The sequence below is a fragment of the Dermacentor variabilis genome, chromosome 6, assembly GCF_050947875.1.
Source record: "Dermacentor variabilis isolate Ectoservices chromosome 6, ASM5094787v1, whole genome shotgun sequence".
Lineage (NCBI taxonomy): Eukaryota > Metazoa > Arthropoda > Arachnida > Ixodida > Ixodidae > Dermacentor > Dermacentor variabilis.
Window position 1 is genome coordinate 173807329 of NC_134573.1, and position 19616 is coordinate 173826944.

A 19616-nucleotide genomic window follows, 5' to 3' on the forward strand; every position below is an offset into this window, starting at 1 on the left:
TCGATATAATGAAACATTTCACTTTTCATAACCTCTTGTCCATAGAAAATCATTTATTTAGAACACTCAATATAACAAAGTGTGTTTGTATGCAATTTCAATATAACAGAATTTCACTGCTGCCTCAAAGGAATGCCGAGACAATGGAAACTTCTTCGGATGCAGATGGTCAAATAATTGAATTACAAGCGGCTGTTTGCAAACTTACAAACGCACCATTCAAAACTCATGCCGCGCGACAAGAGCCACCGCAGAAGTGGAGCCATATCATGTTCCATATAGAGTCCAAGTGTGATAAGAACCTATCGCGCCGCCCGCACTGTGTGCTTTAGATGCGAGTGAAAAGTGTGCGAGAATGAGAGAATATGGTAGCTACACGATTGCTGCCTTCTCTCACAAGCATAGAGACAGACGGAAAGGGAAGCAAGCTCGTGTTAACGCGATCATGCGCACGCGAGAGGCAGAGTGGTGGGTAAGTTGGCACGCCTCTCAACCAGGCTGCCATAGCTATAAGTGCGGCTGAGCGCATTGTCATATAGGCAGCGATGCATCCTGCCTTAGAGGTAATCTACTGCATGTGCAAAGAGTGGGCATGCCGAGACCGACGCCGTGGCACCATGTAAGCTGTCTTCCGGTGCATTAAGGTTGCGTAATCTCGAGCTTCCGTGACCTGCTGGAGCGAGGCATACGACGCATTCACTCCTCGCTGCTGCAATTTTTCTGATAGCATCGTCCCAGTGCGGGCAACGCTATCAGCTGTGGGGGCGGAGTGCACGTGAAAGCGTGGATGGCTTTGCTTAATTCATACAGCTGATGTGAAGATATTGTCGACAGGGGCATAAAACCGTATCATTTGTCAGACTCCCAAATTTATCAAAATGAATTGTTTTCTCATTCAAATTTGCTTTTCTTTATTGCCCGATAATTTGGAAAATTCTGCGGCCTCTTTCCATGCAATAAAAATCTATTGGCAACTCTACTTATTTGCGAAAAAAGTTGAATTTCAAAAGATTGAAATTTTGATATAACGAAGCAAATTTCAGATTTTACTGAGTTTGTTCTTTCGAGGTTTAACTCTATAATGAAACTTTATTTAACAAAATTCGTGATGTAGCAGACTATTTTCATTTCCCGATCTTAGTTCCACTGAAAACCGTGTTGTTGTTTCGTGCTTTAAGGGGGGACACTGGTCAGAGACCTATTTTCTTTACTGACAGTCCAAATATAATGAAACTAGGCACATATATTAAGTTTTTTCTGCTGATTTCAAATATGCAACTGTTTTTCTTGTAGATCAATTAGTTCCTGAGATATTAGAAAATTATTGCTATTGTCTGCCCAAACAATAGAAAAAAATTACTCATCAGAAATTCAAATTTTAACATATGGGTAGATACTACAATGTTTAAGGAGTGCAACGCTGAAAGAAGTTTTCAAATTGGGCTAACATTAGAGATTTAGCAGCCCACTGAACTTTGTGCTCCCAACATGGCGACTGGACAAGAAAAACAATGCAGAAAAAAAATTCCTAGAGATAAAAATAAAAAATCTGCTTCCAGCGCTGCATCCTTTATAGTTTCAGCTTCACATTGCAAAAAGAATTATAGTTCTAGCTGCTCTAGGTGCTGAGATATCTCTTGGGCAAACTTGCAACCAGACACAAAACAAAGTTTTGAGAAAAAGGCAAAAAACAAACAAAACTAAGTTTATCAAGCACAAGCAAAAAATAATTACATGTTTACATCTCCAAAGGGTTAATAAGCCCCAGGCATGTAATCAGTCTGTTTTTTTTCACCAACGTGGCGATTTTTCAAGGCCTGCTGCATATTTTCTCTACATGCACGCTTGCATACTGATGCTCGGCTCTGCGCAGGTCTTTTTCGAGCATGCGCTTTTCGCTTTGGGCACTTGCGTTGAGGCTCAGCTCAGTGAGGATGGCTGCTGAGGTTCTTGCATTCCCGCTGTTGAATTTCATTACAGCTTCGGCCACAGCAGCCTCCACCGTAAACAATGAGGCATGCGACCGCTTGGGAGAAAGTGCCCATATCATTGAATGTAGACTCTCGTTGTTATTTTGAGTCTTCCCACGCAAGCATCGTTCCAGGAGTTTCTTTTCTGAAAGGCGCTCAAATATGGGCAGCAAGGCCTCACCGACATGGGGAGGCAGATTGCGGGGGTGCCTTGGGGCAGGCTCACCTCTGGCTTTTGCCGCATTCTGTTTGCACCACGAGCTAGGCCCTGGTGGGCAAAATGAGTGGTTGGCCTTGGTGTCGTTGGCAGTGATATGATAGAATGTGGCCATCACTGCCCTGTTCATTGCATCCACGTCTTTGTGGGTTTTCAGTGCCCACCCATAATATGAGCTGATTCTGTTGATCAGCTCTCCCGTAAGTTTGCCCCGTCCACCGAGGCTGTAAGAGAATCAGCGCGGCCTCCACCTCCATCTCACCTGCCTTTTAGTAAAGCAATGAAGGGGGCTAGTTGGTGAACGTTCATGGTTATATTGCGCTCAGTTTTACAAACACGATACTAAGGAAGGACAGGACGTGGACGGACGAAGCGCAAACTACCAACTGTTTGATACTGTTAAAGAACGCGCTTATATACAGGGAGATATGGTGCGGGGGGGGGGGGGCTACATATAAAAAGATATGACAAGGTGACGACATGTGATTATAGTTTGGGTCAGGCATACATCCTTCACATGCACCCGTTCGCCCTGGCGAACTCGACCTCAGCTTTGATAAGCGCGATGGACGGAGTGCTTACGCACGTCTCTTTTTCTTTAGCTATCGCAAGCGCCTCCCATATTTCTCGCTCCGTTTTTGTTTTTGATGTTCCGATGACTGTGGTGCTTTCTATTAGCGGAGAGCATTTGCACTGTTTGCAATGTGCGGCCAAGTTGCTAGGTGCTGTCAGAAGCTGGCACGTGTATTTGTGCTCCCGTAACCTATCGTTTAGACAACGTCCAGTTTGCCCAATGTATACTTTCCCGCAGTCTAGTGGGATTTGGTAAACAACTGAAGTAGCGCATTCCACGTACTTTTTTGCGTGCTTAGTCTGACAGACCGTACCACTAGGGTTGGCCTCTTTGGATCCTGCGTTCACCTTCTTGCACATGCCTTTTAGTTTTTGCGGGGCGGAGAACAGAACTTGAACGTCATGGCGTTGGGCTGTCTTTTTTATCCGATGTGACAAGCCATGGATGTAAGGCAACACCACGCGTTTTTTCAATTTTTTCTGTGTTTTCTGCCTTTTCCTGTTGGCTCTGATTTCGGGCAACAAGTTTTCACAGATTTGCACCACCATGCTGTTCAGGTACCCACTGTTTCTCAAGCGGCTTACTTGCAGATCGATGCTCTCCCTCACCGCATGGTGGCATGATTTTTCAATTGCTTGACTGATGCAAGCCTTGGCGATGCCTCTTTTAATGATTTTAGAATGGCAAGAGTCGTACCTCAGGATTTCTTTTTCTCCTCTAGTTTTGTAGCACCAGCACATGTGGGAGCCTCTGATCCTAATGTTTATATCAAGGTACTGCAATCGACCTTCGGTAGGAGTCTCGTACGTGAACTCTAAACCTTCATGTGCTTTTTTGAACATGCTGATGACAGTTTCTACGCTACATGGATCGGTTTGGTTTTCTTTCATGCACACCAAATAATCGTCAACATATCTGAAACAGGTAGTTATGTTCGTGTCTCCAAACAAGGCGGCAAGTTTCCTGTCTCCCACACTCAAAAATAAGTCGGAAAGCACGGGAGCTATACAAGAACCAATAGCGATTCCATCCTTCTGCTCATACACACTGTCACCATATTCGATAAACGCACCATGTAGATACAGTTTTAACAAGTTCACAAAACTAGAAATACTGCACTTGCACACGTCCTGAAATTTGGTGTAGCCCAACGTGTCGATGGCTTCTTCTACTGCTAGTACCACCGCTTGCCTCGGGACACTGTAGAACAGGTCCTTCACGTCGATTGAAAAACAAGATGTCGGCGGGCTACTCTTTAGTGTTGCAATAACTTCGTCAGAGTTGCGGATCAAGAACGGGTCATCGAAAGGTAAAGAGTTCAAGCAGGCCTGAAGGTAGTCCGCGATGCATCTTTGCCATGTTCCGCGATCTTCAATAATCGTCCTAAAAGGAATTCCCTCTTTGTGGGTTTTTACCGTGAAAAATGGCTTCAGAGTGAGTTCTTTGCTCTCTTTTACGCGCTTTGCCAACCTTGTCAAGCCCATGCTTTCACATGTTCTGCCTGCTTCATTTTTCAGTTTTGCAATTGCTTTGTACGTAATGTTGCTTATTGCGAAATTCTTACGGATCGCTTCTTGAGCGGATTTTTCGTATTCAGGAGCGTTCATCACGACAAACACGCCTGTTTTGTCCGAAAGGAGCAGTTTTAGATTTTCTTTCTTGAGGTACCTAGTCACTCTGCTTGTTCCTGCAGGTTTGGGTTTTTCTACTAGGTTCTTGTTTGACACTCCCGTCAAAACTTCTTGGATGCAAGTTACTTTTTCTGGCTCAGGGGTTCTTTCCGCGACTGAGCGTACCATGGCTAGGAACTGTACTGCCGTTACTGGAGGTTCAATTGCGTATTTTGGTCCCTTATTTAGGGTCTGTTGCACATAATCTGGGATCTTTCTACCGGATAGGTTGACAGCACCGCTTCCTTGAGGCTTACGCTTTTCTCTTCTAGGGAGGCTCTTGAATGAGCCTTTCCACAAGCTTTCGGCATGCAACTCTGCCAAGTTGTAGAAATACCTGATCATTGCTGTTGAAGCCGCCGGGTCCATTGTTTCCGCGCATATCGCCGCAATGTGGTCTCGAAAGAGGCGAATCTGTCGCCACGTTTCCGCTCGAAGTATCTTGCAGAGGCGTCTTGCCGTTCTTTCGGTAGGGGCGACGTTTCCTAGTAGACCAGCCAACACAGGTGAAGACAGACCGTTGTTCAGGGCGTACGTGAGAGTGCGAGTTCTGTGCCTGGCCTTCGCAATGTTGTCGACGAAATATAAAGTACGTGGGAGCGGAGGAAGGTTAGGGATGTAGAAGCCCGATGTACTCGAAATAACATTTAGTAAAGCAATGAAGGGGGCTAGTTGGTGAACGTTCATGGTTATATTGCGCTCAGTTTTACAAACACGATACTAAGGAAGGACAGGACGTGGACGGACGAAGCGCAAACTACCAACTGTTTGATACTGTTAAAGAACGCGCTTATATACAGGGAGATATGGTGCGGGGGGGGGGGGGGCTACATATAAAAAGATATGACAAGGTGACGACATGTGATTATAGTTTGGGTCAGGCATACATCCTTCACATGCACCCGTTCGCCCTGGCGAACTCGACCTCAGCTTTGATAAGCGCGATGGACGGAGTGCTTACGCACGTCTCTTTTTCTTTAGCTATCGCAAGCGCCTCCCATATTTCTCGCTCCGTTTTTGTTTTTGATGTTCCGATGACTGTGGTGCTTTCTATTAGCGGAGAGCATTTGCACTGTTTGCAATGTGCGGCCAAGTTGCCGAAAGCTTGTGGAAAGGCTCATTCAAGAGCCTCCCTAGAAGAGAAAAGCGTAAGCCTCAAGGAAGCGGTGCTGTCAACCTATCCGGTAGAAAGATCCCAGATTATGTGCAACAGACCCTAAATAAGGGACCAAAATACGCAATTGAACCTCCAGTAACGGCAGTACAGTTCCTAGCCATGGTACGCTCAGTCGCGGAAAGAACCCCTGAGCCAGAAAAAGTAACTTGCATCCAAGAAGTTTTGACGGGAGTGTCAAACAAGAACCTAGTAGAAAAACCCAAACCTGCAGGAACAAGCAGAGTGACTAGGTACCTCAAGAAAGAAAATCTAAAACTGCTCCTTTCGGACAAAACAGGCGTGTTTGTCGTGATGAACGCTCCTGAATACGAAAAATCCGCTCAAGAAGCGATCCGTAAGAATTTCGCAATAAGCAACATTACGTACAAAGCAATTGCAAAACTGAAAAATGAAGCAGGCAGAACATGTGAAAGCATGGGCTTGACAAGGTTGGCAAAGCGCGTAAAAGAGAGCAAAGAACTCACTCTGAAGCCATTTTTCACGGTAAAAACCCACAAAGAGGGAATTCCTTTTAGGACGATTATTGAAGATCGCGGAACATGGCAAAGATGCATCGCGGACTACCTTCAGGCCTGCTTGAACTCTTTACCTTTCGATGACCCGTTCTTGATCCGCAACTCTGACGAAGTTATTGCAACACTAAAGAGTAGCCCGCCGACATCTTGTTTTTCAATCGACGTGAAGGACCTGTTCTACAGTGTCCCGAGGCAAGCGGTGGTACTAGCAGTAGAAGAAGCCATCGACACGTTGGGCTACACCAAATTTCAGGACGTGTGCAAGTGCAGTATTTCTAGTTTTGTGAACTTGTTAAAACTGTATCTACATGGTGCGTTTATCGAATATGGTGACAGTGTGTATGAGCAGAAGGATGGAATCGCTATTGGTTCTTGTATAGCTCCCGTGCTTTCCGACTTATTTTTGAGTGTGGGAGACAGGAAACTTGCCGCCTTGTTTGGAGACACGAACATAACTACCTGTTTCAGATATGTTGACGATTATTTGGTGTGCATGAAAGAAAACCAAACCGATCCATGTAGCGTAGAAACTGTCATCAGCATGTTCAAAAAAGCACATGAAGGTTTAGAGTTCACGTACGAGACTCCTACCGAAGGTCGATTGCAGTACCTTGATATAAACATTAGGATCAGAGGCTCCCACATGTGCTGGTGCTACAAAACTAGAGGAGAAAAAGAAATCCTGAGGTACGACTCTTGCCATTCTAAAATCATTAAAAGAGGCATCGCCAAGGCTTGCATCAGTCAAGCAATTGAAAAATCATGCCACCATGCGGTGAGGGAGAGCATCGATCTGCAAGTAAGCCGCTTGAGAAACAGTGGGTACCCGAACAGCATGGTGGTGCAAATCTGTGAAAACTTGTTGCCCGAAATCAGAGCCAACAGGAAAAGGCAGAAAACACAGAAAAAATTGAAAAAACGCGTGGTGTTGCCTTACATCCATGGCTTGTCACATCGGATAAAAAAGACAGCCCAACGCCATGACGTTCAAGTTCTGTTCTCCGCCCCGCAAAAACTAAAAGGCATGTGCAAGAAGGTGAACGCAGGATCCAAAGAGGCCAACCCTAGTGGTACGGTCTGTCAGACTAAGCACGCAAAAAAGTACGTGGAATGCGCTACTTCAGTTGTTTACCAAATCCCACTAGACTGCGGGAAAGTATACATTGGGCAAACTGGACGTTGTCTAAACGATAGGTTACGGGAGCACAAATACACGTGCCAGCTTCTGACAGCACCTAGCAACTTGGCCGCACATTGCAAACAGTGCAAATGCTCTCCGCTAATAGAAAGCACCACAGTCATCGGAACATCAAAAACAAAAACGGAGCGAGAAATATGGGAGGCGCTTGCGATAGCTAAAGAAAAAGAGACGTGCGTAAGCACTCCGTCCATCGCGCTTATCAAAGCTGAGGTCGAGTTCGCCAGGGCGAACGGGTGCATGTGAAGGATGTATGCCTGACCCAAACTATAATCACATGTCGTCACCTTGTCATATCTTTTTATATGTAGCCCCCCCCCCCCCCGCACCATATCTCCCTGTATATAAGCGCGTTCTTTAACAGTATCAAACAGTTGGTAGTTTGCGCTTCGTCCGTCCACGTCCTGTCCTTCCTTAGTATCGTGTTTGTAAAACTGAGCGCAATATAACCATGAACGCTCACCTGCCTTCTTCGTCGTATTTTTTTGACAGACATGGCTGGCTGCCCATGTTTCGTAAGAAGGGTCACCCTCCTTCGGGCCCGACTCGCATCCGGCACAGTAGTTGCTTAGGACAACATAGTCCAGCACCAAACCGCTGAAAAGTTCGATAACCGTGCCGACGCCAACATGCGATGAATGTCCGCGCGTCATCCAGGATCCATCGTAGGAAACTGCGATGTTTCCCGGATTGCTTACGTGCAGTTCGGCGTAGAGGTCGCGAACCGACTGCGCGCACTTGCTGACGAGCTTTTGGGCCGCGCGATTGGCAGCAGGCGTCAGCTTTGTTTTCACATATGCCTGCCACGTTTTCGTGTGCAGGCCTCGATGGCTCACATTCATTGCCGCGAACACGTCGTTCAAAGCCGTTTGGCGATTGCCAGTGGCCTGCATGGCACGCGCGGCGAGGACATTCACAATAAACGGATTCACTTTCTGAGTGCCGTCGACGCGCGGCGAGCTCCATGCCGACGACGTCTTATCGCAATTATCGCACACAAGGTGCAACTTCACCGCAAGTCCATATTCCCGTTCGTCTCTCACTACTTTGATGCCACCACTGCACGTTTTGCATTTCGCGAACTCTAGTAAAGCGTTCACCGCATCCAAGCACAGAATGGTGAATGGAGTTCCGCCGAGTGGTTGGGCGTCGGCGCTGTCAGCGAGAAGTTCTTTTTTTCGCTCTGTTGCTGCAGTCGATCCAAGTTTCTCCGTTTTGTCTGCCGCTTTTCTTCGCTGCTCTTCTGCTTCCGAGGGCTGCAGAAAGGTCGTGTCGTGGCGTACCCGGCTCCTGTCGTTGCAGCCGGTGCCGCTTTCGGACGTCGGACAAGTTAGGCCTACCGTGGTGGCTTCGACGACGCCGTCATCGGACGCTTGAAGTTCGACGTCTTGAGTATCCCGTGGTGTTGCGGTGCCCTTTTTGAAGTTCTCGCTGAGCGAACGCTTCACCGCCTTCCCGAAAGGATGTTTGGAGCGAAATTTCACAGCTCGTCGATGCATCGCGTGTACCGCTCCGCTGTCAACACAAGAACAAATGGCGCTCGCTTGCGCACTGCAGCTCCGGCCGAGCGCGTCGAGCAGACGACGAAGGCGGCTTCAGCCAACCGTGTAGCGCCCTCGCGTCACGTGCCTCGAGTAACAAATAGGAGTGCGCGTCGGGACCTTTTTTTGGCGCGTTTTTTTTCTCTGGCCAACGAACGGGCGGAGACATGAATGGCGGGAATTTGAAGAGGGAAAGCTGCTCTTTCAAGAGAGACCAAGATGGCTCCGATAGCCCGAGTGGTACAGGAGCTGCGCGTCACAGTAAACTGCCGTTTTTAGCATCCATTACCGCTGAAATTTGGTGAACAGTGACAATATAAATTGATATTGCGCGTAAAATACTTAATTTAGAAGCGTGAAACCTTGCAGACAGGTGAAGAACTGGCAGCAGGTTTCGAAAATACCATTTTCAAAAAATCGATTTTTTGACGATTTTTCGGATTCTAAGACCCGTGTCCCCCCTTAACAAAGTAATTTTGTGGCACAGTCTTGATTTAACGATTTCAACCTTTTCAAGTGTGTACTGACAGCCTAAAGGCTAGTAACTCTAGCAAAAAAGTATAAAAATGTTGGTTGAGGCCAAAGCTATTTCCAGTGTTCTTCTGCATGAAAAGTTTGAGTGACAGGAACTGCAGTAAAGCTCATGCGCTGTGATGTGGTATGCAGGAAAAACCACTGCTTTGGCATTGGTAAACAACTTGCGGAGGCAGCTTGCAGTGCTCTGAGAAACACGAGAGCTGACGATTCATTTTGCACAAGGGGGATGCACCCCATCTTGGAGGTGATCTGTGGCAAGTGCAAAGGCCAAGCCGAGGTGGTTGGTGCTTTTATGCGCATTGGTTTCCCACATGTCTAGTGTTGGCGGTCGTGTAATCTCAAGTTTCCGAGACACAGCGCGAAGCGTTCGCACGCATTGTGACAGCCGAGTTCGTGGTCATCGAGTTTGCCTGAGCGCGTGATCTGCACCGCACATGCTGGCACTCATAACTCTATCAACACCCCACGAAATAATTACACGAATGTGCGGGCTAAAAAATTTAATTCTCGAAATGGTCACTAAACTACTCGCCTTAGCGGAACGTTTCATGTGGGTGCGCTCGTGCCGCGAGTTCATGCTGGGAGCAGGAGTCGCTAAAAATACAGTGAGGCGTTGTAAGGCGTTGGGGCTCTTGGGTCCCTCTTCCGCTCAGAACGCGCAACGAAGACGAACAAAGACAGCAGCAAGAGGGCGTTCAACCAGCGCACCCGGCGCTCGCGTTTACGGCGAAGCGTTCGTTGAGAGCGACGTTGCATAGGTGCGACCGTCAAAAGTCGCGAATGGGATTCTCTGGGCCGTCTTCAGACTCGGTGCGGCCGAAGAGTTCGGCGGCGTATGACTCGACAGGCTGTAGTCGCTGGCCCGCCGCGATGTTTGGCTCGCTTTTACTTCCCCTCTCCCGTTTGCTCCGAGAAGCCGCTGCGAAACATGCCGTTATGTTTCGCGCTTTCCTTCTTACCCTCGAAAGTTTCAGAAAACTGTTGTTGTTGCGTGACTTCATGTCACAAGTACAGTGTCTGTATCAGCTGCACAGAACTTTATAAGAAAAGAAAGGTGAATTTTGTAAGGATATTTCCCGATATTCTATGAAGTTATGTATTTTTGTGATTAGTGGGAACTCGGTAGCGTGAAAAATATGGCAGACAAGTAATAACCATATCCTTAATAATCTCTTAATTAGTACTTATAGAGGAAGCACTTCAATTCGAGAATTGAGGACTCAAAGTCATATTATTAACTCAACAAAAACTTCTTAAACAAAACCGTTTTGGGCGCTACAACCTACAGTACTTTGGCACTGCGGGCGGCGCCCAGTATGGCAGTACCGAAAGAAATATGAAATAGTGCACCAGTGACGTCGATCTCTCTATCCTCTCTATTGCGAGTGCAGACCAACAGTAGTGCAAGCTTTCGCTGGCACGGGCTTCATCACGGTCTTCTTTTCTTTTTTTCTCTTTTTTTATGGTGACGCCAAGAATCGACGCGAAGCGTGCTCTATTCTGTTCCCAATCTTTTGGTGGTACCACAGCTCGGATAATCACGTTTGTCCGTATAGCAACAAATAAAAACAAGGATTTACGCGCCGTGGTTGCTCAGTGGCTATGGTGTTGGGCTGCTGAGCACGAGGTCGCGGGATCGAATCCCGGCCATGGCGGCCACATTGCAATGGGGGCGAAATGCGAAAACACCCGAGTGCTTAGATTTAGGTGCACGTTAAAGAACCCCAGGTGGTCAAAATTTCCAGAGTCCTCCACTACGGCGTGTCTCATAATCAGAAAGTGGTTTTGGCACGTAAAACCCCAAAATAAAATAAAAAGGATTTATTGATCACAATGAAGGGAACTCGTAATTGCCATAGCATTGGCGCCCGCGCAGCAGGGAGGCAGGTGACGTTTTTCTAATAGGCTGAGGGGATCAGCGTCACTGACACACAATTTAATTTTTGTTTTCGTTCAGGCCTGCCCACAGCCAAAATACTGCGCGCCATATAGTGCCTACGAGGATTTCTGTGAAGTTGTTGTTGGGCAAGATGTGAATATCGGCCTTCAATTTTGCAAATACAACGTTGCCACTAAAATTGGTAATTAAAACTTTATAAAGATATTTTTCGTTACTTGCGACGTGATCCGTATTTGCCATGATGCCGCATTTGTATTGGCTGCCAAGCCTTAAAGTCTGACAGAAGATGTGCACATGCGCTTATCACAAGTTATCAGAGCAGCACCCTGTGTCATTCGGCGCAGAAAAAAACTGAGTGTATACCTGCTGCATTCGCCATCTCTGGGAAAGAAAGCGAACGAGAGGGGGACCCGGGGGATGTGCGCGGTATCCAAGGTGGCTGTACCTGGTGCTCAAACCCGGAAATTGTCGACATCCTCGACTACACATGGTGGGGGGGGGGGGGGGGTGACAGAATATCTATGGGCCCATGGTGCCAGACGACCTAGCTACGCCACTGAATGAATGTCAGAATACCGAACTTTTCAGAATAACCATCGTTATTCAGTCTCCGTGTCATGTTAACAATGTCTCAGTACTACAAATTAATATTCCAAAATCTGGGTAGTCTTAGGTTTCCGTGTATCCTTCACGGCAGCTGAAAGAGTAGGCCAGCAGATGACAAGGCACAGATGGTAGGTGCCACAGTACACGGGTTTGGAAAACCTGAAACGGTGCTCAATGAAAAAACACGGGAGAGAAGTTTTTATCTTTTGTGGGGGCGACAACGCATCAGGTTTTGCGAATGCATGCCCTACCCAGGCAAGTGTCCCCTAGCAAAGGAGGCACATCTCTTCCTTCTTTTGCCCTTCTTCCTGCGCACGCTTCTTTCTCTTGCGCTTCTTTCTGCAGCCAAACTAACTACATGTGCGAAGAAATGCAACTTCTGTATTTCCGGGGATGCCACACGGTTGCAGTTTGCACTTTCCGAATGGTGTTGTTTACGCGTGCTTGTGCTTTGGAATAGTTCAGGTATCCACCTCGAGTGAGACAGTTGTGGTATCCACGGCAAAGAATGTGAAAAACAACAAGGAACATTGTGCTTTGGAAGCAACACAGAGCTTCCTTTCTGTGAGTAGTTTTCTCAGCGTCAGCTTTGCATACGTCGCTCTTATTGTACGGTGGTCCGTGGCAGCAGAATCTATAGAAAATAGCAACAGCAAGGGGCGAGAGCCAACAGCAACGTTCTCGTGGATAGCTCAAACGGTAAAAACTTATGAATTGATGGATTGATAGGTGCAACGGTTAATTTCGGGGCTTTCAGTAAAACGACCATTCAGAATACCAAACGATTTTTGGCGGCCCCGTGTGATTCGTCATACAGTAAAGCCTCGTTATAACGAAGTTGATGTGGGAGCCAGAATTATTTTGTTAAAACTATTACTTCATTACATCCATTATTGAACATACTGTGCCATGAATTTCTATGCAAATTTCAAGGCAAATTTCACTTCTTTATATCCATTATTTCGTTATATCACGTTTCATTATAACGAGGTTTGACTGAATCAAGATTTTAATAAGTGCTTACTGACAAGATAATATCCACTAGGAATACTCTGAGAATTTGTGTTTACTGCTGAAACTTTAAAACCTCGAATTGGCGAAATTTACGATTTAATGAAGTTTTTCACTAAAAGTACAACTTTTGCCCGAGAGGCGAAGCACCGATTGCGATAGCAAATTAGCAGACAGCTATATGAAAAGTAAGTATTGTAGTTTTATCAGTCATATAAACTTTTAAACATTCGCTTACTAACTAAATTAACAAGCATGAATGCCATCACGCGCACGCAAGCAGACATGAACCCATCTCACTCAGTGACCGCGAAAAATCTTATCAAAACACTGGAGTGAGGAAGTGCTGTAGCAGGAGCGAGCGAGTTTACCTTTGTGTGGCCTCTCCCTTCAACGCAAATTACATGATGAGAACGCAGCGCAGTGCGCCTAGATGCGTAGACTGTCTCCATCGCAGACCTACTTCAACATAAGGGCCGTGCAGCTGCGCCATATGCAGCAGCTACCAGAGTAGAACCGCTCTTCTGTTTGCGCCAGTCCCACATGCAAGTTTCAGGCACTCTGAATGCCCGTGATACGGCCAGATTTCTGCTTGTCTCCACACACATGATCACTTTCCTTTTAATGACGGCATCACGTGTCTTCGCAGTCGGCGCTTCCATGCTGACAGAGCAAATGCAGAAAACGGGAGGATGGACGGTGTATTAACCTAAGCAATGCCTAAGCCAATTGCCCAAGCACACATACTACAGCACTTGAAGGAAGCTATGGCAGCTAGGCTCTAAGAGTGTACGAGGTGGCCATTTTGAAATGGCAATGGCAATATGGTAACGCATATTTAGGGTCATACTCAATTGTAACGCGCATGCAATTTTTGGACCCATTTTATCGAAAAAAAAAGTGCGCGTTAGATTCAAGTAAATACAGTAAGTTAACATATGTTGTTAAGTTCCAATTTAAATGAAGGGAGGTGCAGTCTAAACATCTCATCAGCCACCCCAGAACTCACTCTTATCCTGGGTTCGGAGGCCCCCGAAGGCTGACTGTGCCACACTCTGCAGGTGTGGCTGCAATTCTGGCTTGCTAGCTGCTCGAAGCAGCTCTGCACTGATGATCTTCTCGGTCTTCTCGCGTGCTGCTTGCTCCACCATCTTCTGGGAGAGGACCGACAGCTTGGCCAGGGCTGCCGCCAGCTCATCGGTGGCCAGTGCCTGCCGGGCACGGTCCTACGCAACAGGGCACATTCTATCACTTGGGCGTCACTGAAGTTTAGGCACACTTGAATGGTATAGTGACACTTTAAACCAATTATGTTCCTGTACACAATTGCACTCTGTTTGTGTAGTAAAGTCAAATACATTTTAGCTCGTCCCTTTGTATTAGTGCTTAGTAACTAATCTGTTTTATGATGTGATCCACTTTTTTTTAATATTTTCATTCTCTACAGCTGTGTTCTTAGAATACTTTGTTTTTCTGCAAAAAGCTTTTTTCAGCTTTCATAGTACTAAATTGTATACACTGCACCAAATTAAGCATTTCTGTTTCCTGCAACTCTGTAGCTCTCCCCCTGCCTTACCCAATGTTCCAATTTCTGAACCTTGCACTTTGATGGAGTTCTAGCTGCAAGTGCAGGGTGAAGCTGTGTCAATTCACTGCACAGGTGTGTAGAAAGCTGGCAGTGCTACCAACTACATGTCATTCGTGGCTAAGCCAGGCAACAGATACTGTCCAAATCATACCCCCCAATGACAGCTTCCTCGGAGTAACAGCTGCCATCACGAAAGCCGTGCTTTTGTGTACTGCAAGCATCAGAAGCATCCGTGGTGTCCTGTCCTCTTTGATCGTGGTTCCTTTGCGCTACAATGGCTTCAGTACATATTAACCAACTCGCCCAAGAAGTTTTAATGTTTTGGGCATCAGCTATTGTGTACATGCAAGAGAAAAAAAACTGGCACATGCTCTGCACTCATGTGCAGCCCTTAGACTCCCCTGTACTACTTATTTCCATGTAAGCGGAACCATCACGCTTACACCTCCAGCAGACACTAATGCCGTATCGCCATAAGAAACTGGTTGGCAGCAAGCCCGTACCTGCCACGACATGGCCCGCTCGGTAAGACACTGCAGTGCCTCTCCTTCGGGCAGCCGCACGGGCAGCTTTTGTAGTGACACCAAAAGCGACAGAATGGTCTCGAGCCGAGGCCGCCGCGACCGCAGGCACGCAGGGCACAGGAACTTGCTCTCTTTGGCTGGGACAGCAGAGGCCACGGACGCCCCTGGAGAGGAAGAGCCACCACCACCGGGGCTGCTGCCTCCCGCAGAGTTGGCAGCCTTGCCCGCACCTCTCGGCTTAGGTGTCGGCACACAACTGGCTGCAGAGGTAGAGATGTCGCACCATATCAGCCTTTTCGTCGCCTTGGAGCGCTAGTCAACCAGATTAGTAGCAGTACATTCGGTATTCATCAAACCTGCGGTTCAATTTCTCAGACATTCACAATATATACGGTAAAAAGCGTTCAGTATTCAGGAACCTAAAGACTGAACAGCTTACCCATAGACATAAACAGACTCAAGGTTTACTTTTGCCATGAGAAAGTTGTTTCTTAGCAACAAATTTATGTCTCTATTTTAGCTTGTCCTTGGTTGTGCACCTGCATGTGCTTATTAGTTTAATTTTATTAATTTAGCCTTTTCACCATGTATGTGGACTTTCATATGTGTGACAGGAGTCACGCTTCATCATATTGTATTTATTCATTGCTTCACCCACGCTCACTTTACAGTGTCTTGCCAAACATTCATGTATGGCCTAGCCATGATGGCTAAAGGCCCAGACTGTAAATAGTGTATTTTGCCCATTAGAACATAACATTTTGAATGAATATGCACAAATAGGTGATGCCCAAATCATTCTAAGTAATCATTCCAAGTACTATTCCATGTACTCCCGGAGTGACAGTGTGACTGCGCTGCGCAACCATGCCGCCATACAAACCCTGGAAAGCCGTCGACGTATTGCTGCTATGAAATTCTTATACGTCCTTTACCATGACAACATAGCTATCAACAGCAACTACCTTGGACCACCTTACCAACACTCAAGCAGAACAAACCATGCTAAGTGTATAAGGCCTCTTTTAACCCATTAGGGACTGGTTTTTTTTTTTTTTCTTGCTATCTTGAAATAAATCTCATATATTAACTTACATTTATACTAATATTTCACATGCAAGAAATTATTACTCTTGCCTAATTAGTTTTTGAAATATAGCCCGTGACCATGTGGTCACACCGGGCTACGCTACAGCAAAATATGCGAAGTAAAAAACATTTATTTCAAGCCATGAAACATCACAAAAAACATATATAGCGAATAGCTGAGCACTTATTTAGTGTGATATGGTTTAAATCATGGAATACACATGCCAACGTCATACTTTGTGCATTGTGTGTGCACCGCGCTGTTGCAATTATTTCATGCACACCTCCACCTCTTGCCATTAGGTATTGGTGCAACAAAGTGGGCCACTTGGTCATACCATGTACCAGTCAGGACATCACCAGTCTTTGGTATTCTGCGTTGACCAAGTCCTCTAGGCTTATTCTCCCATCGCATCAGGTAGCTTTGTGCAATTAGCCTGCGGAATTCCACTTGCGTGACGTTGACGCTGTGCTACGAATTAGCACCCAAGCATTGCTCATAGATACATCACAAAGTCAAGTGAAAATCGGCCACCACCACTTTTTGCCACGGATTGCAATCCTATAGGCGCCTGCATTTGCATCCATCTGGTCCTTACTTCCTATAAAACTTGTACTTAGCAACAGTGTTTGGATGGACCACCTTGATTCGCTTCTTCTCAACATACGAGTACCTGTCTGCAGATGACATTGGCTCTACGCCGTGAATGGTGCTTACGATCGTTACTACAGAATTGTCCATCCAGCGGACAACAATTATCCCATTGTCGCTCAGCACATGATCTTCGTGCCCGCGAGGTTGACGCTTGACGAATTCTGGTCAAGCAATAGGGCACTCTTTGGGAACACGGTTCTGCTTCACTGTGCCCGCACCTTCATAGCCATGTGCCTTGAGATGCCTGAGTAGCTGCATGCTTGTGAATATCAAAATAGAAAAACAAAGGAAGGTCGTGCGTCTCTGCTGCGAGTTCTTCTACCCCCCATTTGAAAAGTGGCACCGCTGCTTTTCCGAAGTCATTTTCATATTTTTCAGATGTTCCAGGATCCCCTGCTTGCCTTGATACACTTTGAAGTTTACAAGGTATCTGTTCTTGGCATTTAGGCACCATACTTTATACCCGAAGCGGATAGGCTTTCCACATATAAACTGTTTACACACATGACGACCATAATACTAAATCATACTTTCGTCATAGCTCAGGTGACGCACAGGTTGAAAAAGCTCCAGAAACCTTGCATTCAATAGTGCCATCAATGGACACAACTTTGCCAACTTGTCACTAAGTGCTAGGCTTGCATTTGGCACAGTGCAGGAATCGCATTATCTGAACGAAGCGATTTCTTCGCATAGCATTGTAGGCCATCGTGTTGCACATATCCGTGCCGCTGTCCCAGTAGCACGTTTTCCCTAGCAAGCGGTTATAGCCGGAAAAAAAGAGCACTCCAAGAAAACCTAATTCTTCTTTGGTAACCTCCGGATCGGGCATATTCCAAAATAACACATACTTTCTTGTTTGTTCGACTAGCAGCTCCGCGACGGAGTTGTCAAAAAGATCGAACAACTCAACAGTCCCTGTAAGCAGTAAAGTTTGGGTCGGGAAATATGCCAAGGCCACGGAGTAAGACATTTAGGAGGTGAAACTCCCGTCAGCGCGAGCGAGTGCAGGCGACCAGATAAAGTCACAATTGTTGTATGCGCCGACAGGGCCATATACAGTGGCGGCGCCATGCGGCGCGTCGTAGAAGCCGCGGCGAAAAAAAAATGCAGCGCCCGGGCACCGGCGCGCTCTCAACGGCGGTAATTTCTTTCCAGGCCGCCAGCACGATAACGGCTCCACGGGCTTGTGACCTTTTCTGGTCGCCGCAAACAGCGGAGTTTTCTCTCCTAAATGTTTCTTGCTCCGTGGCCAAGGCTTATCTGGAGATCACCCTTCGTCCACTTAGAAGCAGTGGATAATTTTGCCGGAATGGCCGCATCAACTACAGAAGAAGAAACCTCTGATATTCCGTCACCTTGCTCGCCGGGGTTGTCATCGTCCGAGTCGCATCCACCAATGCGGCGTCCGTCAGAGAAAACAGCTTCAGCGCCGGCTAATAGCTACCACCTGCTTAGATTGTCAATGAGCCCACCTGAGTCTTCATCGGCCGAGTTTTCATCCGAATAGGTACTAGTCTCTGGCGGCTCGATATAAATCACTGACCCATCGTCATGTTCCTCTACGACTATCTTCGCTATTTCTTCCAACATCAACCTATTCACACAATAAGAAATAAACACTGCGAGAACACGCCAACAGCCGTGCACGAGATGAGAATGCAGTTAAAAAAAAATAAAAAGTTAAGTAGCCTAAAGGCCCAGCATGACCATATGACAAAACGCAAGATAACATCTTTCACGAATGGTCATCGAAGGTCACATATTCAAAGAGCAATACGGAGGTAAGGATATATGACTATTTCTTAAACAAGTAGTAAGAGAAAAAAACACTTACCCCTTGGAGCGATGCATGGCAACGCTACTCGCAGAGCAACACTTATTCCTGCCTTTGCGAGGGGCTCCACAAAACGACTGACAGCTGCTGCCACTTGGTATCCATGAAGGGAACTCTAATCTGTCAAACGGCACGTCAAAGGCGATTCTGGTGCCGTTTTATTAATTTTAATTGAAGTCCACTGTGCAGACTAACGTGACCATATGGTAACGCTGGTCTTTAATGGATTAATGGGCTGTGAAACTTTCAAATATTCCTTTTTTCCATCTACAACAGAACTCTGGAATAAGCTACCATGTGAGTGCATGGGTCTATCATCAATGTACGCATTCACCACTAAACTTGAATTGTTTTGCTAAAAGCAACTGATAAAAATTTGTCACTCCTGAGCTGTTCTCTCTCTCTCTTTTGTGTGATTTAACTTTTTTTTTTATAAATGCCTCTTTGAAACTGCTTTGTTCCTGATATACCCATGTATGTGAACACAAATGTGTATCTGTTAGCATATGTATATATACAGTGAAACCCCGGTTATACGTCTCCCGGTTTTGCGACGACCCGGGTTTTACAAGGATTAGCGCAGTCCCAGCTAAGTCCCTATAGAATCAATGCATTAAAAACCCCGCCTATCCGATGCAATTTTACGCCTGACCCGCATCATACAACGACCCTCGCGAAGCACAGGATGGAACGGCGGACGAAAGAAAAGTGCTGCAGGTTTTCTTTCCTTGCTCCGTCTCTCCGCATGCGGAGTGCTTGACACTGCTCGACCGGTTCGCTCTGGCGCAGCTTTCTTCCCTGCCTAGTTCGTTTCTCTCTCCCCCATCAGCAGCTGGCCACAACACTTGCTGTGCTGAAATAGCGCCTTTTCTCCACAATCACTTTCACCCTCTCTTCTTGGCGGCGTTGCCTCTCGTCACGTTGGGAAAGCGTTTCTCTCCTTTCAGTTTCCCAGCAGCAGATCGCCGACAAGGTAGCACGAAGAGGCCTAGGTTTAACGTAAGTGT

The 19616-nt window shown here is 46.5% G+C and overlaps 2 protein-coding genes across 2 annotated transcripts in view; both read right to left on the minus strand.

The window, feature by feature from the left end:
- LOC142585828 (lysine-specific demethylase 5A-like) overlaps positions 1 to 19616 on the minus strand; it is an 83153-nt gene that overhangs the window by 15477 nt on the left and 48060 nt on the right. Inside the window, exons 25-26 of the mRNA XM_075696855.1 lie at positions 15008 to 15288; positions 13926 to 14142 (exon numbers count right to left, since the gene is read on the minus strand). Of these exons, the coding sequence (XP_075552970.1) occupies positions 13926 to 14142; positions 15008 to 15288 (498 nt within the window). The remainder of the gene's footprint in view (positions 1 to 13925; positions 14143 to 15007; positions 15289 to 19616) is intronic.
- Positions 1811 to 9323, minus strand: LOC142584524 (uncharacterized). Its single transcript, XM_075694638.1, has 3 exons — positions 7785 to 9323; positions 2398 to 2449; positions 1811 to 2309 (listed from the first exon to the last, which is right to left on the minus strand). The coding sequence occupies exons 1-3, from the start codon at positions 8818 to 8820 to the stop codon at positions 1811 to 1813; spliced, it is 1587 nt and encodes a 528-aa protein (XP_075550753.1). The 5' UTR covers positions 8821 to 9323.

What these genes read in the sequence shown, in the direction of transcription:
- LOC142584524 (XM_075694638.1), bottom strand. Translation starts at nt 8,820, where the DNA reads ATGCATCGACGAGCTGTGAAATTTCGCTCCAAACATCCTTTCGGGAAG. An exon ending in AAATACGACGAAGAAGGCAG is followed by an intron (nt 2,450 to 7,784) that starts GTGAGCGTTCAT and finishes ACTAAAAGGCAG; the next exon opens with GTGAGATGGAGGTGGAGGCC. An exon ending in TTACAGCCTCGGTGGACGGG is followed by an intron (nt 2,310 to 2,397) that starts GCAAACTTACGG and finishes TGCAATGAACAG; the next exon opens with GGCAGTGATGGCCACATTCT.